This window comes from Scardinius erythrophthalmus (genome assembly GCF_964197995.2).
Source record: "Scardinius erythrophthalmus genome assembly, chromosome: 22".
NCBI lineage: Eukaryota > Metazoa > Chordata > Actinopteri > Cypriniformes > Leuciscidae > Scardinius > Scardinius erythrophthalmus.
Genome location: NC_138242.1, coordinates 16,113,234 through 16,139,698, shown reverse-complemented (window position 1 = coordinate 16,139,698; position 26,465 = coordinate 16,113,234). Strand labels below are relative to the sequence as shown.

At 36.7% G+C, this 26,465-nt stretch overlaps 1 protein-coding gene across 4 annotated transcripts in view; it reads left to right on the top strand.

Annotated features, from left to right (window-relative positions):
• The window catches only part of tmem108 (transmembrane protein 108), a 64,093-nt gene that overhangs the window by 25,970 nt on the left and 11,658 nt on the right, over nucleotides 1-26,465 (top strand). For 3 of the 4 annotated variants that reach the window (XM_081352541.1, XM_081352542.1, XM_081352540.1), the window contains exon 2: nucleotides 16,284-16,367. In XM_081352541.1, the coding sequence (XP_081208667.1) occupies nucleotides 16,328-16,367 (40 nt within the window). In that variant the 5' untranslated portion in view covers nucleotides 16,284-16,327. Of the gene's footprint in view, nucleotides 1-14,428; nucleotides 14,503-16,283; nucleotides 16,368-26,465 lie in introns of those variants that run through there. The other variant, XM_081352543.1, reaches the window with a different exon arrangement.

Genomic DNA, 26,465 nt, shown 5'->3' with positions numbered 1-26,465 from the left:
AGAACAAAGACATTTGCTTTTCTGTTCCAACCCCTTCTTTCTTACCAAAAAATTCCTAAAAGCACAAGATGTGCTAATAGTAATGAAGGCCTTCTTGGATGAGTTCTTGGATCAACATATTTTTAATAAAATTTAGTCCTAATCGTATTCCTACCCCTAAACCTAATCCTACCCGTATCTTTTCCCTAAAATCAGATGGAAGTGATAGGTGAATAACACTTATGTTGAAGCACTTAACCCTGGTTGTAAGTCTAAACTTTACAGAAACTGTAAACTTGTCCCTCAAATCTCATTGATTGATTGGAATATTGTTCCAGGATCAACAATGATGTGTATCCAGGAACATGTTGTACTTTGTGAAATCTATGTATGTTCTATGTAGGCATTTTAAGGGCGAGTTGTAAGGGTAGCGCCACGGGGGAGTACTGGCCCGACAGTGGAAACACAGCTTGATTTTGGCCTTGCGGCTCGAAGTACGAGGCTATTGGCCCCACCCGGCACATTGTTAGCCCTGGTGCACACTGGCCAAACAGTTGAAAACAGTGTGACGTGTGTACATCTGGGGTATGCTAAATGTAACCTTTAGAATGTGGGGAAAGCTGTAATCTGCTGATTGGTCAGTTTGAATATCTTACATTTGGGTTTTAGTCACATGGTCAAGCAAGGTATAAAAGAAGATTATAACTATTGCTCTGGCTCTGTTTCTTTACCTATCCTTCTTAGGGGTGTTTTACTCTTTTTCTCTATCTGAGCTCTGCCTTCTCCCTTTCCTTTCTCTACACTTTCTACATTCTCTCTCTCTCTCTCTCTCTCTCTCTCTCTCTCTCTCTCTCTCTCTCTCTCTCTCTCTCTCTCTCTCTCTCTCTCTCTCTCTCTCTCTCTCTCTCTCTCTCTCTCTCTCATTCAGTATTAAAGTGCTATCTTTGCAATACAATATAGTCAGACCATAGCAATGCTCTCCCACATATTTTGCTAATTCTAACTGTGCTTATTTCCGTCGTTGGTAAGTAGCAGTGGGTGGTAATAGACAAGAAATATACAGTTTTACGCTATCATGCTGACAATGTTTCTTTAGGCATTCAGCAATCCTGCAGCCTGAACCACTGTAGGGAAACCACCCTTACATGTGTAAGAACAACTAGATTATAGATTCATAATTCCGTGTATAATATAATAGTAGAATACATAACATGTTGAAAGACTTTTTTGATAGAACACTGGCTAATTTCCTTGTCTTGGATTGTAACTTCTGGGCTTGGGATGCATTTGTTCTGTTTAAATGTGGTCATAAACATACTACAAATAGGAATTGATCTATTGAGTTCTCTGCACCCAAAACACTGACCACAGATCGATCTCAGTAGAGCTAAACAAGACAGAATCTACACAGCCTTATGGATTTCTTAGTTTATATCTTGATCTTTTACACGTTCTGGTCTTAACTATATTCTTTTACCTAGAAGAAGATGTGATTTCTCAGAGGTTGTTCATTAAGTTCTAAGATAAGTTATAGAAGCAAAAAAGACTAGAGCTATACAATTATTGTACAGAATAACATTGACGATTTGGTCTTGGAAAATTTGATAAGAAAGACTTTAATTAACTTCTGATTGCAGACTTTGATATCGTAGCAAATCTAAGCACTTTTTGTAACATTGTTGAGATCTCAGAACCTCTACTGTATATGAGACGCGTGAGCTTACTAGGGTTTGAGAAACACAAGCTGGTGACAAAAATGTTGCTCTCCATTTTATTGTTTAGGAGAAACTGAAATATTAAAGGGCTCTCATTTGTGATGTTTCTTTCCTTTGAGTACTTTCTCTTTTCAGCATACAAATTAGTATTTGAATAGTTGCATCTTGGGTATTTAAATGAGATTCTGCAAGTTTTGACACAGAGGACTGGAAAACCGCTCTGCATTGTAAACGATTTTCCTCTGTCCCACTTGGGGTGTTTGGTTCATCTTTCCAAAGCATCCCTTTATCTTATCTTCCTTTATTGTACTTGTTTATTTTTAATGTGCCCATGGGCTCTTTAGAGGCTTCTATAAGAAACCCCTTTTGCGATTAAAGTGGATCATGAATAACACCACTGTTAGCCACTCTGTAGATTTTACAAGAAGTCTCTCATATGATCCAAAGGGACTTTCCATACAGTATGTATTTATTGGTGGTATTTTTATATAATAATTCAAGTATTATGCCTAGAAGGATGATAAATGGATGGTGCAAAATCTTTTGTTAGTGTAACACATTCAGATGACTACTACATTTTGTCTTTTTCTTTCTTAAAGGGATAGTTCACTAAAAATGTTTTAATATTCTGTCATCATTTACTCACCCTCATGTTGCTCCAAACCCATAAGGCTTTCGTTCACCTTCGAAAAGCAAATCAAGATATTTGAATGAAATCTGAAAAATTTCTGTCCCTCCATTGACAGTCCACACAACTACCAATTTGTCATTTCAAAAAGTTAATGAAGAGATCGTAAAACTAATCCATATGAATAGAGCGATTTTGTCCAAAAATCGATTTAGTCAGAAATCTCTCAGATTTCATTACAAATATCTTAATTTGTGTTTCGAAGATGAATGAAATTCTTACAGGTTTGGAACAACATGAGGGTGAGTAATTCAGTTTTTTTTTTTTTTCATTTTTGGGTGAACTATCCCAATCACATTAGCAAAATTTCAACTGAATTTTGTGGGCAAAAAGGTCTACTGTCTAATTTCAATTGCATTGAACACAGTGAATGTGCATGACCAACTTTAACCTGTTAAAATTTGCATTGGAGAAATCCTTTGCCCTCACATGACATTCCTGATCATGTGGATTCCAACTGAAATGACTGGATTTCGGCTGTGAAAATTTATTTGAATAACTATACATTTACTGTTTATTTTGCATTTGACTGCACTTTTAGCTATGGATAATGAGCCTGAAAAGCATGTCTGTGCCCAGTTATGGTGATAATCTGTGCACCCTCTATACTGTACACGCATTAAACACAAGCATAGTCCTATATGCATGGCCGCTCATGATGAAAGAGGGAGGATGTCTGTAGTTTCCTCTCATTTATTGTACCTTTACTCCTACATTACTCCAGACTACTAGACCCTTTACCTATGATCTCAATTGAGGAATGTGCAGAATGTGTCAGTATGTTCGTTGTGTTTGTATTTTAATCATGGTTGTTTCCCGTTGGTTCTGCTTTATGGTTTTTGCCCAGCACTGAGCCAAAAGCAACTACGGTCTCTGAAATTAATTTGATGGTCACTTGGTGGCACTTGGTAGTTTTGTGGCTTGTTTCTTTTAATCAGATAATAAAATAATTGATATTGACAATTGATATAAATATATAAACTATTTGGTTCTTGTTCTTAAAGGTTTGACTGTACATGAATTGCTCCAAGATAATTCATATTTATAAAAAAAATCAAATTGGCACTCAACATAAAAAAAAAAGAAGTAAAATTGTATCGTCGACCAATATAGGTTTGTCAATGGCTCGTATCTAAAGAGCAGGGTGGCTGATATAATATAGAAATTTATATGATAAAATTTAATGATAGAAAATGATGCACTTGTTTGTTTGTTTTTTCATCTAAGATTGTTTCGAAATCTACAATAAGACTGGAACCTGGTTTTCCTTTCCTACAGTTACAGCAACTTGTGCAGCAAGATAATGCGAAATGTCAGTCCAAAGTTAACATATGCTAGAAGAGGTTTAGATGTTGTATGTGATAGGTGGCACATGAGAATTCACCAAATTGCCGTCTTAATATCCAGACTCAGTTTCACAGTTGCCCTGTCAGATACAGCCACTCACCAGCTCATCTTGTAAAAGGCTATGTAGAGTAGGTGACAGTCTGTCAGTGTGTATCCTCTCACACCGTCAGCCTCTCACTGAATCTGTTTATGGCTACATCCACTGAGTCTCTCTACTGCTCACACCATACTCCATTACAGCTAGAGCGTAAAAAATCCCAACAAATGCTAACTGAAATAAGTTTGTTCAAAGACTATAGATAGATATAGAAAGACGGTTCACTCCTACTTCTTATGAATGGGAGAAACTGCAATGCGCAATATGGTGAAATACGTCCCGCCTCCTAAATAAAAGAGCCAATCGCTGATCGGTAAAGTCACTGCAGCTGTCGTTAGAAGCTCTGGTTCCGATAAAAGCTTAGGACTGGAAATGCATATTGGCTGGTCTAGCCTAAAAGAAATGTTTTTTTTAACGCTATTTGACCATAAAAAAACTTATAATTTATGGGGCAGTTCATGTCAAATTTTGTTGCTGATTTGAAATATGTTATTTAATTTTGAGTTTGGCAAGCAGTTTTTGAGATTTCAGGATTGCCCCATTCAGATAGATAGGACTTGGGCTTGGATGACCGAAACAGCTGCCCGGAGGCGTTGCAAATATGGCCGCCGAGTGAACAGACATTTCTTGAAAGGGACTTTGGTTTGTTCAATGTGTGTCTGTGTAGAATGGCACATGTAGTTATGTACATTAAAGTTGTTACATACTGGAAGTAACAACAGATCTTTTCTTCTATATTGTGACGTAGCCTTTGAGTGTAACGGATTATCAGAAAAGAAAAATCTGTCCATCATTGCACTCAAAAATTAATACAAGCTTGCAGTTTAAATAAACAATATGTTGTCAGAGAGAAGTCTGTTTCATTGGAAGATTGAGTTGACATTTTTATAAAATATATATATATATATTTAAAGATTAATTTAATTTAATTAACACAAGCATAACAGTTTCTGCAATTAAATGAATGGGTTCTGCCATTCTGCAATCAAATGTTATGTAAAATAAATATTTTAGATATTAACCAGTAATCTGGTTAATCTGTATGGATTGGGAATAATTTTCTCAAAGACCAAGTAATGCTAATTTTGAATACAGTCCACCATAAATATGACATAAATATAACATAAACAAGGATTTAAAGTTGCTCGCTTGTGCGTGTCCAGTGACAGCTGAACTCTCAAATCCGTATCCAATTCACACGGCTCGGATCCTTCGCATGGATGAACCGTCACACACAGAATACACATTTTATAAAGGCTATGCACACACACAACAAGAACTAACAGCTGGATTTGCAGAAGTTTGCAAGATTTTAGGCATTGAGTGTTTCTTAAGGCCAATTCACACCACACAGACAAACACCAACAAACGAGTTGGCCGTTGGATTTAGAATTTTATGAAAAATAACTGTCATGTTCACACTGCCCCAACAAACACACTGTAAAAAATTTGCTGTAGTTTTGCAGCTGTTTGCCAGTAACTTACTGTAGATTTAAATTTATGTTATTTACTGGCAACAGTTTGTTCAAAGTTAAATGAACATTAAACATTAACAAGTCTTTGTCTTTAAAGAATAAAATTATAAAATAACAATCTAATGCAAAGCATTCTGGGAACCAGAAATCTTCATCAACCTTTTTCTGTTTTTTTCCTTCAGATTTTGGTTCCCAGAATGCTTTGCATGAGGATGTTATTTTAGTTTTATTCTGTAAAGATAAAGACTTGTTAATGTTTAATGTTCATTTAATTTTGAACAAATTGTTGCCAGTAAATAACATCAATTTAAATCTACAGTAAGTTACTGGCAAGTAGCTGCCAGTAATACTGTAATTTCTACAGATTTTTCTAACAGTGCACTGACAAACGCTGATTGAACATGTTCATTCGGGTGAAAACAAACACCAACCAACACCAACAGACGCCGAAAGGGGTAACACACTGATCTGACAAAACCCAACAAATGTGTTTGTTGGCATATCTGTCTGTGCAGTGTGAATTGGCCTTTAGATATTCAAAGGCTTGTTTAAAATGCAGATTTGCTGAATGCATACAATATTAATGAAGTATAGCATGTGCCTTTCAATTATTAGTCAGAACTTTTAAACAAAGAATTAATGATGGGAAATGGGAGTTCACGTGTGTCTGCGCTGGGTTCTCAGCATTGCCAAAATAAAAGTCCGACCAACAACACTGAGGTGAAAAACTTGTTAGCCAATGGCGATAATTAAAAATGACAAATATTGGCCTTGGTGATATATCGGTTTTGTAATATAATATATTACGGTTATGTAATTATGCATAATTTACAGTTACTACTACAATAATTACATGTAACACGTGTAACAAGGACACCTGTAACAAAGTGTTACCGAATTTTCTATTAAACATTTTTTTTATTTGACTCTATTCTTTATATAAGTGTAGTATTTTGAGTGAATGTTTTGCCATTTGAAACTCATTCGACCCATTTCCCTCTTAGTGAAGCGTCTGAGCTGATTCACCCACACATTATCAAACCCACGAGTTCTCTGAGAATCAATGACTTTTGTGTTAATCTTTGATGGCACATCCATCATCTACACACACACTCATTCATACACCTACACATGTACCTTTTTATGTGCCATGCATCGTGACACACAGCTCAAACCCTCCATTTCTGAGCAGTTTCTAATGCCTCCATTCTAATACCTTGAATTTTTGATGCAAATTATTTACCCAAGAGCTCTCATCTTGCTAATAATAGCGGATTCAATATTCCTGACCTAGGCTAGATGGTTAGTTGTTTACATTTGTCGAGCAACAGAGCTGATGTCTGAACACAGCTATGTGTAGATTGCTTAGATGTCCGTTTTAGTTTTAGCACCAATATTAAAATTTTGGGTGATACTGATACGTGTTATGGACGACAATTATTCTATTATTCTTTATAAATTTGTCTAAATTAATGAATAATAGCACGCTAAATACTAAAATGAATCATTCAAATGTTAATGAATTTAGGCATCACAACATAATAATGTACAGTATAAAAATGTATTTTAATTTAAAGACATTTCAATTTTGTTATTTTGTTCTACAAGATTAACCTTGAGCATACAATTAAATATCAAATACTGGGCTGATAAAAAAAAAAAAAAAAAAAAATATATATATATATATATATATATATATATATATATATATATATATATATATATATATATATATTGACAGATAATTGATAAGGTACAGATAATTTGTGCATCTCTATAATTTTACTGTTTTAAGTTTGTTTTGAACTGTTTAAAAGCTGTTTGCGCCAGTAGAGAATTTTTTTAATTTGTCAAATATTTACTTCACTAAATTATTCAAAAGCTAAAAATCCTTATTTAAATAATATATCAAACTTGTTTATTAAAACATTTTTAAATACATTTTCTTTTAATAAAATCCCCCACAATGATCAAAGACCTTCATGAGCATTTAAAAAAATGAAGTTTTGCAAGCTACGATAATATGATAAATACTTTTTTTCTTAAAGTGAAATCTCTGGCAAAAACAACTATTGCAATATATTGTGATATAAAATGATTCATTTAGTAATACCGCCCCCACCCAGCTAGATTGAAAGTTTGTTTTTCAAAAGTGAACTGACATTGCTAAGACAACATCTTTTACGATTCATTTAGCGCTTAATCGCTGAGCTAAATGCGCTGTTGTGCTGTGTGTCTTATGAAGGGACATCATTTTAAGAGGCCCTTTGGCTTTTTTGGTGTTAGAGACTCTGACGGGTTTTGTCGCCTTCCTCGTGGGAGACGTGAAAGGCATGCTGGGAAGGTAATGCACTTTTAATGGGCTGGTGCAGAGCCCTGCAGCTGTGACGGCCCATGTCTGATTGATTACACGTCTCCCGGGGGCCGGCGGAGTGACGCAGCAGCTGCAATTCATCGCTGAACAACCAGTCGTGATTCAGCAGAACCCCGCACTGGTATCCAGGCAGTGCTGCTCATAGGGGAGGTGTTATTGTCTAGCCTTGTGATTCATTTTTACATAGATTATTTTTTCTATCATAGATAATTTTTAATCTCGGGACATGGATAGGAACATGGCGCTTTTATTGAATCAGGTAGTGAACACTGATGATGATTTTCTGATCATTTGTGGTGTCGGACCTGATACTCATGAAACATCAATACTGTATATATACAATATTACTGGGTTTACTGTATTTATTACTGTATGTGATCAAATAAATGCTGCCTTGGAGAGACTTTTTTTAATTAAAAAATCGTATTGACCCCTTTTGTTTTGAATGGTATGTACTGTATATATTATTCTGTTTTTGCACTAAAATTTTTCTGTTTAATTACCATTTACCACTTGTTGGCTGCTGTTGTATATTTAATTGTTCATGCTCATTTCCACTATTTTAACATTTAAATTATCTTTGCTGGCATCTAACACTCATTTAATGTTAATTTGTACTAATAATTTAAAATAACTGCTAAATGTAACATTGTGCAAATTTAAAAATGAATGTCCATTTTTCATTCTTCACATTGTAGTGTTCTGAAAAGTTTTTTTTTTTTTTTTTTTGATTAACTTATCATATCTGTGTCACGGGTTGGTTCCACACAGAAGCAAGTAGAGGATTTATTTGCAGCAGTCTTTATTAAAATAATATGGGGCCGTTTACACAACACCGTTTTTCAACTAAAAACGGAAAACTTTTTATGCATTTTGGCCGTTTATTTACACAACCGCTTTTGAAAACTATACCGTTATCGTCTCTGTGTAAACTACAGAGAAACTGTGAAGTCATGCATATTACGTGTTCAGTCTACAGGCACGTAGTGTTTCTTTACAAAGTGACATTGCCAACTACTGGCCTGGCAGCATAATACAGTGTTTTTAATCATTTTTGCGCATCCGAGTGAACACACGTACATCTGCAAGATACCTGTTAAAGATCACCTCATCTGGAAAGCCTCTGCTGCTTACTAACATCTGATAGACGTCTTTAAGATGTAAGTTTTACATACACTCTAAATCATAAACATCTTAAAGGCATTTTCTAAACGTCAATCTGACTGGAAACGTCCTTTAGACGTATTGCAGATGAGCAACCAATCTATATTAGTATAATATTAGTAAACACGCACATCGAAAAAACGTCTATGAGATGTACAGGGCGGGGATCTGACAATGTTGCCGTCCGTACGTGAAAAACAGAATCAGCCCTTTTAAGGGTTGTTAATGATCTTTTTTTAATTACAGATGTAGGTAATCATGCAGCATTAATTTTATTGGATTTGTCAGCAGCCTTCGACACCATTGATCACCGGATTCTTCTGACTCGTTTAAAGCAGTTTGTTGGTATTCAGGGGACTGTCCTAAATTGGTTTGCCTCTTATTTGGACTGTAGATCCTTTTTAGTGAAGGTTGGTAACAACTACTCTGCACCGTCACCTATTTGCTGTGGGGTCCCACAAGGGTCCATCTTAGGTCCCACTTTGTTTTCACTGTATATGCTCCCGCTGGGAATGATTTTTAAGAAGTATGGCATCTCTTACCATCTGTATGCAGATGACACTCAAGTCTATGTGCCTTTGAGATCCGGTGGTAAGGATTCAAATGCCATTCTCCTTAAATGTCTGGAGGAAGTAAAGCTGTGGATGGCTGAAAATCTCGTCCAACTGAACGAAAACAAAACAGAAATTATCATTTTTGGTCGCACAGCTGATAGCCAAATGTTAATCGATCAATTGGGCCTATGGAAGGGATACTTGCAGGATCAAGTAAAGAATTTGGGAGTCATTTTTGATTCTTCCTTAATTTTTGATCGACAGATAAAGACAGTAGTACGCAATTGCTTCTTTTATTTAAGAGCAATAGCAAAACTGAAACCAATTCTCTCAGCCAGCGACTTGGAAAAAGTTGTTCACGCATATTTTTTCACGTCTAGATTACTGTAGTGCACTGTATGTTGGAACCAGTCAAACGCACATTACCCGCCTGCAGCTAGTACAAAATGCTGCTGCAAGGCTGTTGATGAATGCTGGGAAAACAGACCATGTTACTCCCCTTCTATCTGTGTTAGGTTGGCTACCAATACAATTTAGGATACAGTATAAGATCCTGATATATGTTTTTAAAGCACTACACGGAATGGCGCCAGAATACTTGGCTGAGCTCATCAAGCCCTATAGCGCAGGTGCAAGACTAAGATCAGTAAACAAGTTTCTCTTAACGATTCCCCGTACACGTCTTAAAACGAAAGGTGATCGTGCTTTCGCTGTTGCTGGACCTAGATTGTGGAACAATCTACCATTGGACGTTAGATCTTCCTTGAATCTTAATGTTTTTAAGGGTCGTTTAAAACTGTATCTGTATTCTCTGGCTTTTTAGCACTTTGTACATGGATGTTGTATGTCTTTTTCCTGTCCTGTTGATTTTATTGCAATGTACAGCACCTTGGAACTACGGTGGTAGTCTGTAAGGTGCTATATAAATAAATAAACGAACGAACGAACGAACGAAAAACGCAAAGGAAAAACGTTTCTGTTTTTACTACATCGTTGTCAGGTAGACGTACCCTCAATAAAACAAAAACAAAACACTCTGAGGGAACAAAGCAAACAGGAAAAGATGAAACTAAAATTCCATAAAACATAATACACACTGACAATCTTCCAAAACTTTAATATCAGTGAAACATATATAATTATTTTATTTTATTTCTTTATTTTTACGGAAAAAAAGAGTATGAAAAGATCAAGTAAAATAATTTTCATTCATAATATGAGCCTTTTAAAGAATATGAAGATTTTGCCTCCTTTTTCATGACCTTTACTGACACAAGAGCTAGGGTGTAGGAGCTGTGTAATCTTTGACGCCTCTCGCGGTTCAAACAAACAGGGCTGGGCAACTGCGTTCGTCATTACGTTGTGTGTCAGGTAAAGGGTCACTCTTTCACCGTAAATCGTTGCATAGGCCGTCTGCCGGAAGCTAGTTATTTTAGTCGATACAGTTTTAAATATGGATATTTTCCTTACACGAACGCATCGCTTCACTTCAGAATTAAGCCCCTTTATTAAGCCCCGCAGAGCCGTGAATCATGAATAGATGCACTTTGATGGACTTCCAAAGACATACACCCATTCACTCCCATTATAAAGCTTGGAAGAGCCAGGACATTTTTTTTTATATAACTCCGATTGTATTCGTATGAAAGAAGAATATCACATACACCTAGGATGGCTTCAGGGTGAGTAAATCATGGGCTAATTTTCATTTTTGGGTGAACTATCCCTTTGACACACAGGAAGACATCTTGACATGAAATGCCAGACATCTGTCTGGATATGAGAGGTCACTGCTGTGTTATCAGCGATACTGGGGCTTGTGTGGCATTCCACATGCTTTTGCTACCATGATGAGACTCTCAAACACACAGAAACACATGTGCAGCGGCTAATCAGTGCTGCATGCTAATCACCATCAGAGAAGCAAACATCAAAACTAACACACCAAAGGACTAATTCTCCCTCGTCAGACCTGCTTCTAAACCTCTTTGAATACATTAAACCCCATTCCCAAACTTTTAACTCCTTCCTTTTAAAAGTATCGGATTTAACAGAATGTTTTTAATCAGATTTTGCTCAGTTCGATTAGCTAGAAGCATTAGCATTCACATACTTGGGTAAAGTAGGCTATGTGCTAAACTGGTATATTTAGCCTTTATACACTATTTCAATTAAGTTTCAAACAGGTTCTAATATAAATCTTTAACAGACAAAAAAATATATATATATATATTTGGTAGTGCATATAATATGCAAATAGCATTTTCAGGAGCTCAGATAAAACTGGATTGCTCCTCTTTCTTCTCTTAAAGTAGCAACACATGTCAAACAATCTTATCTTAGACTTACAAGACCTTGTTAGCTTCTGCAGAAGCCCAGAGGAAATTATGTCATGTAATACATAGTGAATGTGAGAGTGGCCCAGGTTTAATTGGATTAATGAGTCCTTGTAAACGAATTAGTGAGTGAGTGCAGTCAATATTCAAAGTCAATCACCTTGACTATAGTGAACAAGATACCATGAGAGACTCACTCTGACCTCACAGAGAACAAGCACATAATTGAGTTTGCAAATGCTCTCATGACTTCATGTACTGTGTTGTGTAAATTAGTCAACATGAAATCATACTTGGCCCTCTTTATATTCTCAATTATGTCATACACATAATTCACTGGTGCATGTTATTATAAAGAAAATTATTTATTGGAAATGTAATAACTTTTTTGCCCCTAAAACAACTTTGCTTTTTTTTACTGTTGCAAAGGCAAGGAAATATAACATTAACTTCTTTCAACATCTAATTTTCCTGATTCAATTAAATCAGCATCGATAAGGATTAATTGTAGTGAATGCTGTATCATGTTGTCTTTAAAGACCTAATTTGTAGCAAATTATGTTTTTACATTTACATTTATGCATTTGGCAGATACTTATATCCAAATATATTGCATTGAAGGTACATGTTTCATCAGTCCTGGTAATCGAACATGTGACGTTGGTTTTACTCGTGCCATGCTCTACTGTTCTACTGCTCTACTGGTGTCGGTTACATTGATGCTATAAGTTGGCATGAAGTGATGAATTTTTGTTACTCATTTTTTTGTTTCGATTAATTAATGCACAGAATATTCCACTTACCTGTATATGTTTCACCTCGCCAGATTGAGTTATGAAAAAAAGCTTATGTATGTTCAAGTGTTCGTGTTTCCAGTAAGTTGGGGTTTTAGTTAGTTATTTGATGCTACAAAAACGGGGTGTAACATCATGATTGTGTTTGTGATTGAGTCTGCGAGAGCGGGAGTATGGCCTGGATCTTGATGCCACGGCTCCATCTGGATTACTGTTGCCCAGACTCATTTCTGGGATATTTTGGCTTCATTTTTCATTAGCGGCTATTTCTATGAGCCACTCTACGTAAGCTGTCCGCCATAATGGGACGGTCAAATATAAAAGTACAGATAATGTTTTAAAATGTAATAAAGGAGAGCAGGGCACAACCTAACACTTTTTGACTTTCTCAGTTTGTGTAAATTCACTTGGGGTTCAGTGAATACATTTTTTCCCACAATCATTTTCCACGTCTAGTACAATTATGTTTCATTCATGTGGGGTACAAGACCAACTAAAATATTTTTGTCAATAAAATACAATTATTAACTTCTTCATATAAAATAATGGCATTTTTTAATAACCCGGCTACTGTCTTCTGGTTAGATCAGCATTAAAGAACTATCTCAACTGTTAAATAGCAGATATAAGATTAAAATAATATCAGATTTTTCTCGCTTTAAATAAACACAAAAAACAGAGATCAAAAATTAACTAAAGAAATAAAATAATTTCTCTATATTGTGTTGATTTGACAACATTACACTAAGTTTCATAATGCTGGCATGTGTGGAAAGTTTTAAACCATGTGTGTTACAACTACTTCAGCGTTAGTTTGTGTCCTGCTCACCATTATTTTTGCAGCAAATGCGGTTTCACAAACCTCTATTCAAGCTTCAAAACTGATGAGTTACCCTGAAGCAAACGTGACAATTTCTCCGCCTTTGGGAGTCTAACTGTGAAATACAGACAAACATAAAGGCAGAAGCTTTCTTAATCCTGTCGGGAGCGATCTGAGGGGATCCATTGACAGCTTTTATTTCACGACACCATCTCAGCTGACCTTGGCTCATCTCAAAGCCCTTGTCCTTCCAGACAGACAATTTAGAGGTGCTGTCTCAAAAACTGACCCGGGACGTCTGCAAACCGTCATCATTAACGTAAACCAAACATCGCCTTGGGAAAGCAAGGGCTGTTTTTTCAGTCTGTTGGCTCAAGGGCTTAAAGCACACGTGGCTAATATCTCCATGTCAAGTTTGATTTTCTCTGTATTGTTCTCACAGTTGTGACGAGATTTGAATATCATTTTCAGTTCAGGTTGCCATGGTGACTGAAGCAGGGTCTCTGTATGTGCCAGTTGCCATGCAGTGGTTTGTTAGAAAAGAAGTACAAATGCCACTGCATGCTGTCTAACAGCGAGTTGTACCTCCTATTTTCAGGCTTTACTCGTTTTGTGGCCTCACAATTTGTCTTGTACTTGTAGTTTTTACTCTATTGACCTCGCCTCTGTTGTCTGAGAAAATGTGCTTGCGTCTGTTTCCCTCCTGGCGCAGGTGAGCATGACTCACAAATGGACTTACTTCCTACACAAACTCACACACACGGTTGCTTTTACTGAATGTGTCGTGAATCACAGACATTCTCACAGGTGCCGTGATGACGTTGCAGTGACTACTGCACACACACATAAAAGCGGTGTGTTCACTGATTGAGACATCATGATCTGTATTGATTGAGAAGTCAGAAAGCTCAGCGGTTGAATTTTCTCGACTGGCTGTGTTGAACAATAATGAGATGAAGATTACGGGAACAGGTTTATAACCTCTCGCCTGTTGAACAGGCTGCAGACATAATGAACCAAATGGAAATTATTTGCGAAAAATATTCATTAACCGATTGTCGAAATCAAGTCTTATAATAGATAATAATTGAATTACATTGAGAAGTGAGGCAGTTTGATATGATAAATAATAAGAGCTGGTGGTGAGCTGATCGTTCAGGTAAGTGTGTGTGTGTGTGTGTGTGTGTGTGTGTGTGTGTGTGTGTGTGTGTGTGAGAGAGAGAGAGAGAGAGAGAGTTTTTTTGTGTGTGTGAATAAGGCATATTCTTTAAAGAGCAAATTAAAGGTATAGTTCACCCAAAATGAAAATTCTGTAATCATTTTCTCACCCTGAATGAATTTTTGGTAGCACTTTATTTTACAGTCCTGTTCCTCATGTACATACTATGTACTTATTATAGTTAGTACAATAACTGGGTGATAACTAGGTAATAACCCTGAATCTACACCTAAACTTATCCTTAACCTATGTTTTTACCTTATATATTAACCAGTACTTTCTTAGGTAAGAAGACTGTAAGTACATGTAAGTGCACATTCTGTAAAATAAAGTGAAATCTGAAAAATCTGAATTTTTCTTTTTCTGCTGAACACAAAAGATATTTTGAACAATGTCGGAAGAGAAACAGTTGATGAGCCCTATTGTCTTCCATAGTATGGAGAAAAAAAAAATCCTATGGAAGTCAATGGGGCCCATCAACTGATTGGTTACCCACATTCTTCAGAATATCTTCTTTTGTATTCAACAGAAGAAAGAAATTCATACATGTTTGGAATAACTTGAGTGTGAGTAAATGATGACAGAATTTTCATTTTTGTTGAACTATCCCTTTAAGTATATTCTTTTAGCTTGTATTTTTCCATAATACGTAGGCTACTCACAGGACAGTCCAAGTATGCTGAAGCACATCGTTATTTTACCACACAGAAAGGTGTCAACTGTTTAATGAATTCAACCCTTTTGCTATGATGTGTTTTGTTTACAAAAATAATTGATTTTTTTTTTTTAGGAAAACATTTTAGCCATCTTTTAAAATCCTGTGAATCTATTTGAGCCTTGTATTAGGCAGAAGTGTTGTATTAGAGCTGTTTTACTTAGCTGCTCACTTTGTGATATAAATTTAGATTTACTTAGACTTGTAGCCTTCAAAATCAGTGCTGTTTGGTTAAATAGCATTGATCAAAAGCTATTTAGATGTGGTTTGGTTTCTACTTGAGAAAAGGCTGGATTTGATCCCATGCTTATGAAAGACAGACAGCTCTTAATGAAAAGATTATGAAAAGGGATCAATGATGCGCTGTATCATGGTCAATGTGGTTGAGTTGGTGAGACGTTTAGATTAGCATGTGATTCAGACTTCCTCTCACCCAAGGGGGCTTAAATCTCATTTCAGATACTTTATCGACTCAATTTCTTGTGCGGTGGGATGAGGTTCAGTCGCAGTACCCCAAGGACAAGATGAGAGAGTGACAATTTTGACACCTTGACAATCACACACACAAAAGCACACACACACACACACACACACATTCATAGGCGCTTATCTCTTGAGAGAAAATGTGTCCGTGTCCATTTGCATTTAGCACTGTGACAGTTTCCTGACACTGAAAGTGTCGGCTCATGTCAAATGCCTGAACAATGGGGAATAACTCTGGAATTTTAATGACAGGTCAAATAAATTTCAGCTTGTGCTAGTTATTATTTTCAGAGCTAAACCATTTATGCTATTTTGTCTTTCATTGTTTGGACAAACAGATACTCACCAAATTATTGTTTGAGCTAATGTTGCTCTTTTGGGCTGGTTGCCTCACATGTAATAATTACAACCCTTTTTAACGATAGCAAAGTTCATTATGTCCTTTAAGTTCATTAAAAGTTCAGGAATGCACTGGCATGATAATCAGATTATGATTAATTCCCGTCTATCCTTTGTCCTGCAGAGAACCATGAGCACTGTGGAGGAGGAGCCGGACCACATGATACCATGAAGAGAAGCCTGCAGGTCCTGCCCCACCAGCTGCTGAGTAAGTCTCACGTTAATAAAGCCTTTTAATACTGATAAGCCATTTATAGTGTTTTTAAAAACTCTGTTCCTTCATGGTGGTTGATAAAGGACCCTAATGTCCCATACTGTATGTGGAATACTCATATAAATCTAGAGTTAATTTCAAAATATATTTATTGACATTTTGTGCAGAGACAACAACTTGTATATAAAAATGAGGTAAACCACAGTTCAGTATTTTTCCCTCACTCCCAACCCCCATTTCCTCCACCCCTAGTATCCCAAGGACAACCACCCAACAAATACAAGTGCAAATAACCATGAAAACAATACTATATATAAATATAGCTGCAAGCAGCAATTATCGGGGCCAAGCGCAAGAAGACGATAAGAGATGGCAACATTGCTGGGAGTGTCAGACCAAAAAATCATATATACAGTAACTAAGATGATTTAATGGTTTATCACTTTCAACCAATAGGTGGCACAGTTACGAAATCGATGTGATGTGGTCAGAGTTAAGTGACAATGACACATACAAAGTTTGGTGTCAATGTGTCAAGACATTGCAGATATAAAGCCTGAATAGTCATTTTGGCATCATGCCTCAAATTTGCTGCTGTGGTATACAAAAACAATTTCGTCTATCGAAATGATACGGTCTGGAGATGATATGATTCGATTTTGGTGAAAATCGGAGGAACGGTCTAGGAGAAATTCGAAAAAATACCAAAATTGGTATCTATGTTTTCGGCATGACCCAAGGAATCTATTAAGACCAGTTTCATTACAAATAAAAAAAAATTCAAAAGTTATTAGCATTTTTGGAAACTTAATTATAACTTTTGACCAAAAGGTGACTGAGTTTCGTAACGTTACAGCAATGCATTTGTTAAGTATAGCCTTTTACATCACAATACTTTATTGAAGTCATTGGCAATTTCATGTTTTGTTCTATTATAGCGCCAACAAGTGGCACAATCACACAATTTTTTTTATGTGTCTTCAGAGTGTGTGTACATGTGTGTATCAAATTTGGTAAAAATATCTCATTTAGTTTTGGAGTTATAGACATTTATATGCATAAACACATAAAAAATGACCCACACCTGACTTTGTTTGAATTTTCTTGCTTCTTACTATTAATATTTTGACATTTGGGCAGTGACGTATGACCAACAACCTATGTTTCTAAACTTCTGACGGTGGTTTCGTCTCGATCAGTTTAACAGTTTCAAAGATATTGGCAAATGTTTTTTAAGCGCAAAATCACAACGCTACACAAACCGTAGGGCAAAACCTAACATGTTTGGTATCGTTGGACTCGGAAAGTATTTAGGAACCTAAGGAAATGACTCTCGTGAAAATAAGTGAACCACACGCAGAGTTATAAGCATTTGAAATTTTTATTTTACCATTAGGTGGCGCTGTTTCGAAACTTCTCAGGTTCCTTCAGGGCATCGTACTTGATGGCCCATACCGAGTTTTGTAACGATATGTTTATGCGTTCATAAAATACAGCATTTAGGTAAAAAAAAAAAAATGGTCGACATGGAAAAATTGGAAATCAGTCGACTCAGCATGACGCCCTGAATCTAACGAGACCACTTTTATGATTTTTTGGACAAATCGCTCAGAAGTTATAATCAAAAATAGCCATTTATCGTATCTCCGGAACAGTAGGTGGCGCTGCGCCGAAACGCAGCATGTCGCCTCAGGTCATGCTTGTGATGACATGTACCATGTTTAGTCTAAATACGATAAAGCATGCCGGAGATACAGCCTTAAGTCTGTTTTTGCAAGCGCTACGTAAAATTAGTTTGCGCAGTATTTGAGAACGGTTTGACAAATCAACTTGAATTGCAAAACATTTTGTTGGCATGGTCTGAAGAAGATCTGGTTAAATTTTCGTGAAAATCGGAGCAACCGTCTAGGAGGAGTTCGAAACAGTAGTTTTTTCAGAGAATTCAAAACGTCAAACGTGTATTCAAATCAGCTTGAGCCAAATAATCAGAGGAAACAAGATTTTGTTTCTAGCTTTTATGGTTACTTTGGACAGTTGGTGGCGCTAGAGAGATTGAGTTAGAGACTCCAAATTTGCTATGGTGACTGTCCTCTATCAGTGTGCCAAATTTCATAACTTTCCCACAAGCGATACGGAAGAAGAATAAGAACGCCAACAATTTCAAGAGTTGCCTTCGCAGTTTCAGTACTGTAAGTATAATATAATAGTAAATAATACAATAAATGTCTGAGAGAGAAAAAAAGTTAATCCTCTTCTGCATTTTCAAGTGACAGATTAATGGTATCAATATAATTTAACAAAGGCTAACATGTTTTATGAAGGGTTTTAGAGATCCTTTTAAAGAGAAACTGATTTGTTCCAGCTTTAAACACAAGAGAATTTCTTTTATCCATATGAAGCAGGAGATGCATGTTTACACTTAAAGAGAATAAGCCTCCTGGTCAATAGTGTGGTGAAAGCAACAACCTCTTGTATGTATGAGGCCATAATTAGTCTTAAAAGGAATTTCAAACTAAGCTGTAGAAGGGTTTGGAGTGACTAATAGATTATAGTTTTTTTCAAGAGTGTCAAATGTTTCGAACCAAATCTCTGTGAGTATGATTGGCTGAGTACTGTCCACATCTATTGCAAGTGCTGCTTCTGTCTGGGTATATTTTGGCTAGTATGGCATTGGTGTATAATTGTATATACTTCTAACATTACTTATTTTTTAACACAGGTATTAATGAGTATTTATACACAAGTGGTCTTTATCATTTCCGTGGATCTGTCAGCAGAAAAAAATCTTGCTAATTAAACCATTTTAAAATCCCATCAGCACATCCCATCTATGTTATCTTGGTCTGTTATTTTGGCTCTTGACTCAGAACACTTGCAGAATATTAGTATTGGAGACACGCACTTGATATCAGTCTGGCTGAGATCCAACACAAAAGTGTGAAATGTATCAGGAACATGAGGTCGTACAGAGAAGACTTTCTCTCTGTAGAACAACTTTAAAAAGAGATTTCATCACAGAAAATTCTGTTAGACTCCATGCTCACAAAAATCCAACATGAGCATTAACAAAAGGTCTGATATCAGTCAAAAAGTTTCAATGAAACATACTTTTCAGGCTCAGGTGTGTTTTAGCCATTCGTTCAAAATGATCTCGATAGAGTTTGTCTAGGGAAAACATGTTTTCGGTGCTTGGAGAGATTCAGGTCATTTTTCTATTTGAATTCAGAGTGTTTCTGAGTCTGATCTGAGACTGACCACGGTGGTTCTGGTGCTCTGCGGGTGCTTTGAAATCTCCAAATATGTGAACTGTTTAGTAATCGTACATCTGCACAGATGCCAAATTATACAGTAAATGTATCGGCAGCATCTAAAACATGAGCATGTTGAATATGAAGCACTTTAGAAACATACAAATGATTGGAATAATTATTGATTATAGATTATTGTCAAAACTATCACATTTAAAGCATTTACCTAATTTAACATGCTCTCTCTCTCTCTCTCTCTCTCTCTCTCTCTCTATATATATATATATATATATATATATATAAGGTTTTTTTTTTTTTTACACGCACACGCACAAAGTTCTGTCATGAAACTCTAGATAGCACCAGGGGGGCAGGGTTTCATATTATTTTGAAGTTTCCCCGGGCGCCGCCATTGGCTAGCGGACCCCCACCAGCTGTTAGCATTCCATTGACTCCCATTCATTTTGGCGTCACTTTGACAGCGAATAACTTTACATCTGAGGCGTTTAAAGACTCCATTTGTCCATTATTGTATAAATGTAAAAAAATGTATAAAAGGCTCCATTACCTTGTGGCTTGCGTTATGGCCCCGTAGAAGCAGTTTTTGTAAAAATTGGCTAACGATTGCATCATAACCACGCGACTCTCTGTCGCACAGTAGAGAATTACCGTATGGACAGGAGGAGAAGCTCGCGCGCAATCGGGGGGACGTGGAGGCAAAGTGACAAAATAAGTAATCAGAATACATAGCAAAAGTTTCTCCTGCTCCTAGCTCATGGACAGCTCCTACTCACACTCTCCGTCTCTGTAAGATTCGGAAGGGAATGATTCAGATTTCTCTTGGCACAGCTACTAGAAGACAGACGGGTCGCTCACGTCACATCTACGTCGTCAAGCTCAGTTTGAGTCTGCGCAGTACGCTCGACCCCCAGGAAGTAAGAGCTTCTAATTGACTTCACTTGTCTCCGTTGAATCCAATGGGGTCGCTGTGTCCAGTTTATATACTGTCTATGGATAGCACAGGCTGATAGGTCATTAACTCAATCTGCTTGCAATCACATCATTCTCTATAGGGCACAGCTGATTGGTTCCTGCCGTATCAGTAGCCAATGAGCTCGCTGCTCCACCTTCAAATACTTGGTCAGCATTTGCTAGTTATATAACGAGTACAGTCCATGAGTCATAGTTAGTGTTGAAACTAAATAGTAGGGTACAACGGGGTTAAAGGCTCTGCAGGGTAAAAGGTGCCTTTGATTTTATGTTCCTCTAAATGGCACAAAAACTTGCCACAGCACTTTCCAAAACATCCACTTTTCAAGATGCACGTGGAAATTTGTCTGATCCTTGACGTGATCGCGGGCAGCAGCGCAATGTTGGTTCTGCGCTAATTTGATCTGATGTTTTTAGTAGCAAATGAGAATCGCTTAAATTATTGAATATTTTTTTGAGACAAAGGTCTTCTTAATGTTTTTCAGTTTTGTTCAAGGTAATTAAACTAACAATTTTTCAATAACGGAAGAATATGTAAAAGTATGTTTTTTTTTGGTGTAAAAGGCGCCCCTGCTGTCAAGGCTAAAGGTACAATAATTAACATGATAATACATATCTGGCTGTCTTTTCCATTTGTTGACATGACATGGTTAGATTCAGATGGTAAATATCATATATTAAGTTGGGTGTCCATCTTAGAGATAATCACCATATTTATAATGAAACCATATTTAAAAATATGATATCATAAAAATATCATATCATATACTAAAATATGATTTAATGTTACTACTCTAAATCTATTACATTTTATTTTTTAATTATTATGGGATGTCATTCATAAAAAGCCAGCTTCACCACCTCACACATTTATTAGATTTTTAAACAAAATAAACCCCTTTTGTGATTTATTTTCACACAAAATCTGTTGCTCCATAAATGTTCAATACAAACATATATATTTTTTCTGCAATAATACACAATGGGAATAGTGAAAAGCAAATTTTTTCTTAAGGTGTACCTTTAGCCCCATTGTGCCCTACTGATAACACGCAATCTTCTTTGTCTCACTGTCAGTTTGTTTGTGTCTTCCGTGTCTGTTCATCTGCACGCTCATCATAGGGATGGCACCATTTGTTTAAAGTAAACTAAATTTAGCGGATGGCTTTCTCATGCGGTTATGGCGGGATTGCTGTTCTCCCTGAAGACTGTGGGGCTATTCAGATAAAATGGCTTTTGCCAAATAACATCCTAAATTGGAATACAAAAGAAATGCTCCTTCAAAAGTCCCAAAGCACTGTTTCACTGCCTGGCCATTATTTCATTGTCACAACTATTTTGAACAGGAATAGCCCAGTGACATTACTAATGTGTTAGGAATTTCCTGTTTAAAATGTTTACTTCCTGTGCAGCCAAAATAAACTGTTAGTGCCCCTTTAAATGACAGACTTGATGTATTCGGTAAACAAATTGATTATTCCGTTGCCCAAGGCACCTCGTTCGTCCGCCCTCCTGATTGGATAAACATCCGAAAGTTCAGAGGCATTGCAGAGGACCAACGCAACTTAAATCACAAAACAGGAAGCCATTATCAGAGGGTGTTATGGTTCCCTCCTTATCTATGAGCTCACATCTGCACCACCCTGCCCCTCCCTCAACACAGGAAGTGCTCAAAGCGACCCACAATCCTCTGGGGTAACTAGCCCTAGCTTTAAAAGACTGCCAACTCCCAAAGAGACACCAGTGGAATTTTATTTGTTGGTTGGATTCATTGTTTTGGTTTTGCTTTAAATAATCCTTTGTGCGACTGTCAAAGAGAGATTTTATTTAGATTTTATTTTCACTCTGTTAGCATGTCAACAGCTAAAATTTGGAACTATATTTTAGATCATTGTCTCTTTGTTTAAACCCGGTATTCCAGTAAAAACGTTGTGTGGTCTGATCACAAGTGTTCAAATGAGACATATTGCCGTTTACTGTACATCTGATATTGACTTGCATCTCTAATGTGTCTTCTGTCAAATATGGTAAAGCGTCAAGATCAGTAAATCTCTTAAAATATCAGTTAATTTGGCAAGGCACGGTTCGTTCAGGATGTAAAATTTTGTGATAGCAACCTCTCAAAAACTAATTTTATTGATATTGATATAGTGGTATTTATGAATTCAAAATCTGGCAACAAAAACTGCCAAAATACCATACAAATTGGTTAGATTTATTTATTTCAATAAGTCTCTTAATATGTTCTCTTATTTAGTTAATCAGGGGTGCATTTTCTAATCAAAAATACAGTAAAAAAATAATTGATTACATTTTTGTGGAAACTGTGATAAAAAATGTTCACGATTCTTTGATGAATACAAAAGAACAAATCCTTTTTTACTGTTACTTTTGATCAATTAAAAAATAATCTTAACGAGCCCATTTTTTAAGCGTGTATTTTAAAACTGTATTTTGTTGTACATTATATATTTAAGGTGCAGAGAAAAAAAGTTATGTCTCTTCCCAGATACAGATGTTAACACCTGGTGTAAACGTGTCTCAGAAGGTTTCTGCATCTTATTCTGTAACTTGTTAGACTTTTATCTCAAGGTTAAAGGCATAAGCTGCTTCAGAATACTAATTTCAGCTGGTTTCCCAGACCAATTAATGTGACAGAGATTAAATGCCATTTATAAAAGAGCGAGGGGGTCATGTGAGGATATAAAGGTTCATTACCAAAAGAACAGTGTTTACATCTGTTCTTTTGGGAAACCGCCAGACTTGCTAGTTATTGAGTGTCTCTGCAAAGCACTGTGCTAATCAATGCTTTGGCTAAACACCTAGAATAGGCCTTCTCCCTGCACCTTCATTTTGCATTTTCTGCTTGACTCAGTGCCTGGTTTATCACTGTGAACCAGTGTGGTTCTCGCTACAGGGAAGCTTGTTCAATTTTCCACTGGGTGCTCATCATGTAGAGTGGACATGTCGCCGTCCGCTGCATGTGTGCACCAAGCAAAGCATTAATGCTGATGTGTGTGATTGTGTCCTATTTTCGGATGTTCCTTAGATTGGAATGGTTCTTGTGTGCAATCGTGAACTAGAAATCATTTAAAGCTTCTGCCACACATGCAGATTTGCCTTATTCTCTGTGTACTATCGAGCATCACACTGTTGTGTAAGGAACTGCAAAAGATGAGTAAAGAGTGTTTCAGTAGGATTGATTCCCTTTGCCATCCTGACGGACTTTCACAAATCTGAACTCCACCAAGAGATTGGTGTATATCCTGGTTTGACTTACTTTTGGAAGCTTATTTTTGGAATTTAATACAAATACACAAAAATCTAATATTTAATAAAGTATTTTGGTTACACTTTATTTCGATACTCAACTTAAGACACCACTAAAGTTAAAGTAACTTTACATGCGACTACATGTCAACTAACTCTCATTAAGGCCGTGTGTCCACCAAAGCGTTTTTTCACGCGGCTGGCGTGTTTTTTCAATTGTTTTCAATGGGAGCGCCGCATTTTTAAAATGCCGTGAGCGTAAGGCGCTGAGCGTCTTTTTCACGCTGAAGCGCTGAGCGTTCTGCGTTTTTTACAGGTCGCCGAGAGTTGAAGAATGTTCAACTTTTGGTAAAACGCAGCGCTCATCACTGTCACTTTTTACCTAACCGTCCAATCACAGTGGATGAGGGGCGGGACAAATACCATACCGACCAACTGTCACAACATTCTTTCTGTACAACGACATCAACCGGCAGAGCTAACCGAACAAAATGGATGAAAAATATATTTTTAGTATGAAACAAATTATCTGCGTACAAGTAAACTGTGCTGCGTTTATTCTGTATTTTAGCAACGAAGCTTCTCAACTGAAAAAAAACAAAACGCTCTCAAGCGCCCACAGCTAGGCGTTTTCAGCTGAGCGTCTAGCGTTTTCAGCTGGCTAAAATCAAGGTCGCCGAGAGTTGAAGAATGTTCAACTTTGGGTAAAACGCTGCGCTCATCACTGTCACGTTTTACCCAACCGACCAATCACAGTGGAGGAGGGGCGGGACTAATACCACACCGACCAACCGCCACATTCATGCTTGTACAACATCAACAGATGACAACAACAAGCATAATAACGGAACAAAATCATTTAAAACAAGAGCCAGAGAAAATACATTACATTGTATCGACATTTTAATATAGAATCAAGACAGAAACAAAGTGTGAAATGAGATACTAGTAACACTTTCGCGGATTTTCCGTTTCATAACAAGCAAAATGTCTCAACTGAAAAAAAAACGCAACGCTACCAAAACGCTCTCAAGCGCCCACAGCTACGCGTTTTCAGCAGAGCGCCTAGCGTTTTCAGCTGGTTAAAAACGCTTTGGTGGACACACGGCCTTAGAGTATTAGTAGACTGTTAGGGTTAGGTGTTAGGGTTTGGGTTAGTAGAATAAGTTGACATGTATCAACCCGAATTGCTTCCGAACCCGAACATAAACAGCATTGACGTGTGCACAGCCTGCAGACCCGGTGTCCTGCTGACTGATTTGGCCGCTGCTCCATTACTTTCATTAATTTATACTACTTATTTATTATTACTTTATATTATTGCCTCCCTGATGGAAACAACTTATTTCTGGGTTCGGCTTTCAATTGTAACCAGTTGAGTGGAAAAATAAATGTGATAGCTCGATAAAAATTAAATCGATAGCTTAATAAATGATGAATTCGCTAGTGTTGTCTTCAACGCTATTTACCTCATCTCTGATGAATGGCTTCTGCCCAGAAAAAAAGAAAAGCAATCCAACACAATGGGCAGCACATTGTACACATTTTATAAGTGGTCAGAAACTTGTAAATAACTCATGAACAAATAAAGTTACGTTGAAACCAAGCACACCATTGTTTTTCTTGTGACATTACCAATAAGTTTGATGTGTCACATGGCCCTCTTCCTATTGAAAAAACAAAAGTTGTATCCAAGATGGCCGACTTCTAAATGGCCACCATGGTCACCACCCATCTTGAGGAGTTTGCCCCCTCACATATACTAATGTGCCACAAACAGGACTTTAATATCACCAACCATTCCCATGTTATTACGGTGTATCCATATAAATGGCCCACCCTGTAGATCATGTCACAATATATCACAATACAAAAACAATATTTAACAATATTTATCATGGATAGTGACAAATTATGTATTGTGTATAGTTCACCTAAAATAAAAATTACTGTGTGAGTCTGAGTTTTAGTGTCAGTACTACATTAAAGGGATAGTTCACCCAAAAATGAAAATTCTGTCATCATTTACTCTCCCTCAAGTTGTTCCAAACCTGTATGACTCTCTTTCTTCTGCTGAACACAAAAGAAGATATTTTGAAGAAAGTCGGTAACCAAACGACTGATGGACCCCATTGACTTCCATAGTAGGACAAAAAAAATACTATTGATGTCAATGGGGACCAGCAACTGTTTAATTACCAACCTTTCTTTAGCAGAAGAAAGGAAATCATACAGGTTTGGAAGAACTTAAGGGTGAGTAAATGATGACAGAATTTAAATTTTTGGGTGAACTATCCCTTTAAACTACTATATATAATGTTAAATATATTGTATAATAATGCAATGGGGGTCCTGATAATGCCAAATGTCTTATGTTACCAGTAAAAAGTGGCCTACACTATTTTAAATATATTTAGTCAGTGAAAGAGTGCAAGCATATTCGTCTAAAATAATTATTTTCAGCTTCAGAATCATGAATATTTATATTCTGGTGTCACCATTGTCCTGTGCATTTGGTTACCAGCACAAGTCAAAGCCTATTCATTTACACCTACAATGTAATATCAAATTTAGCATTTTAATC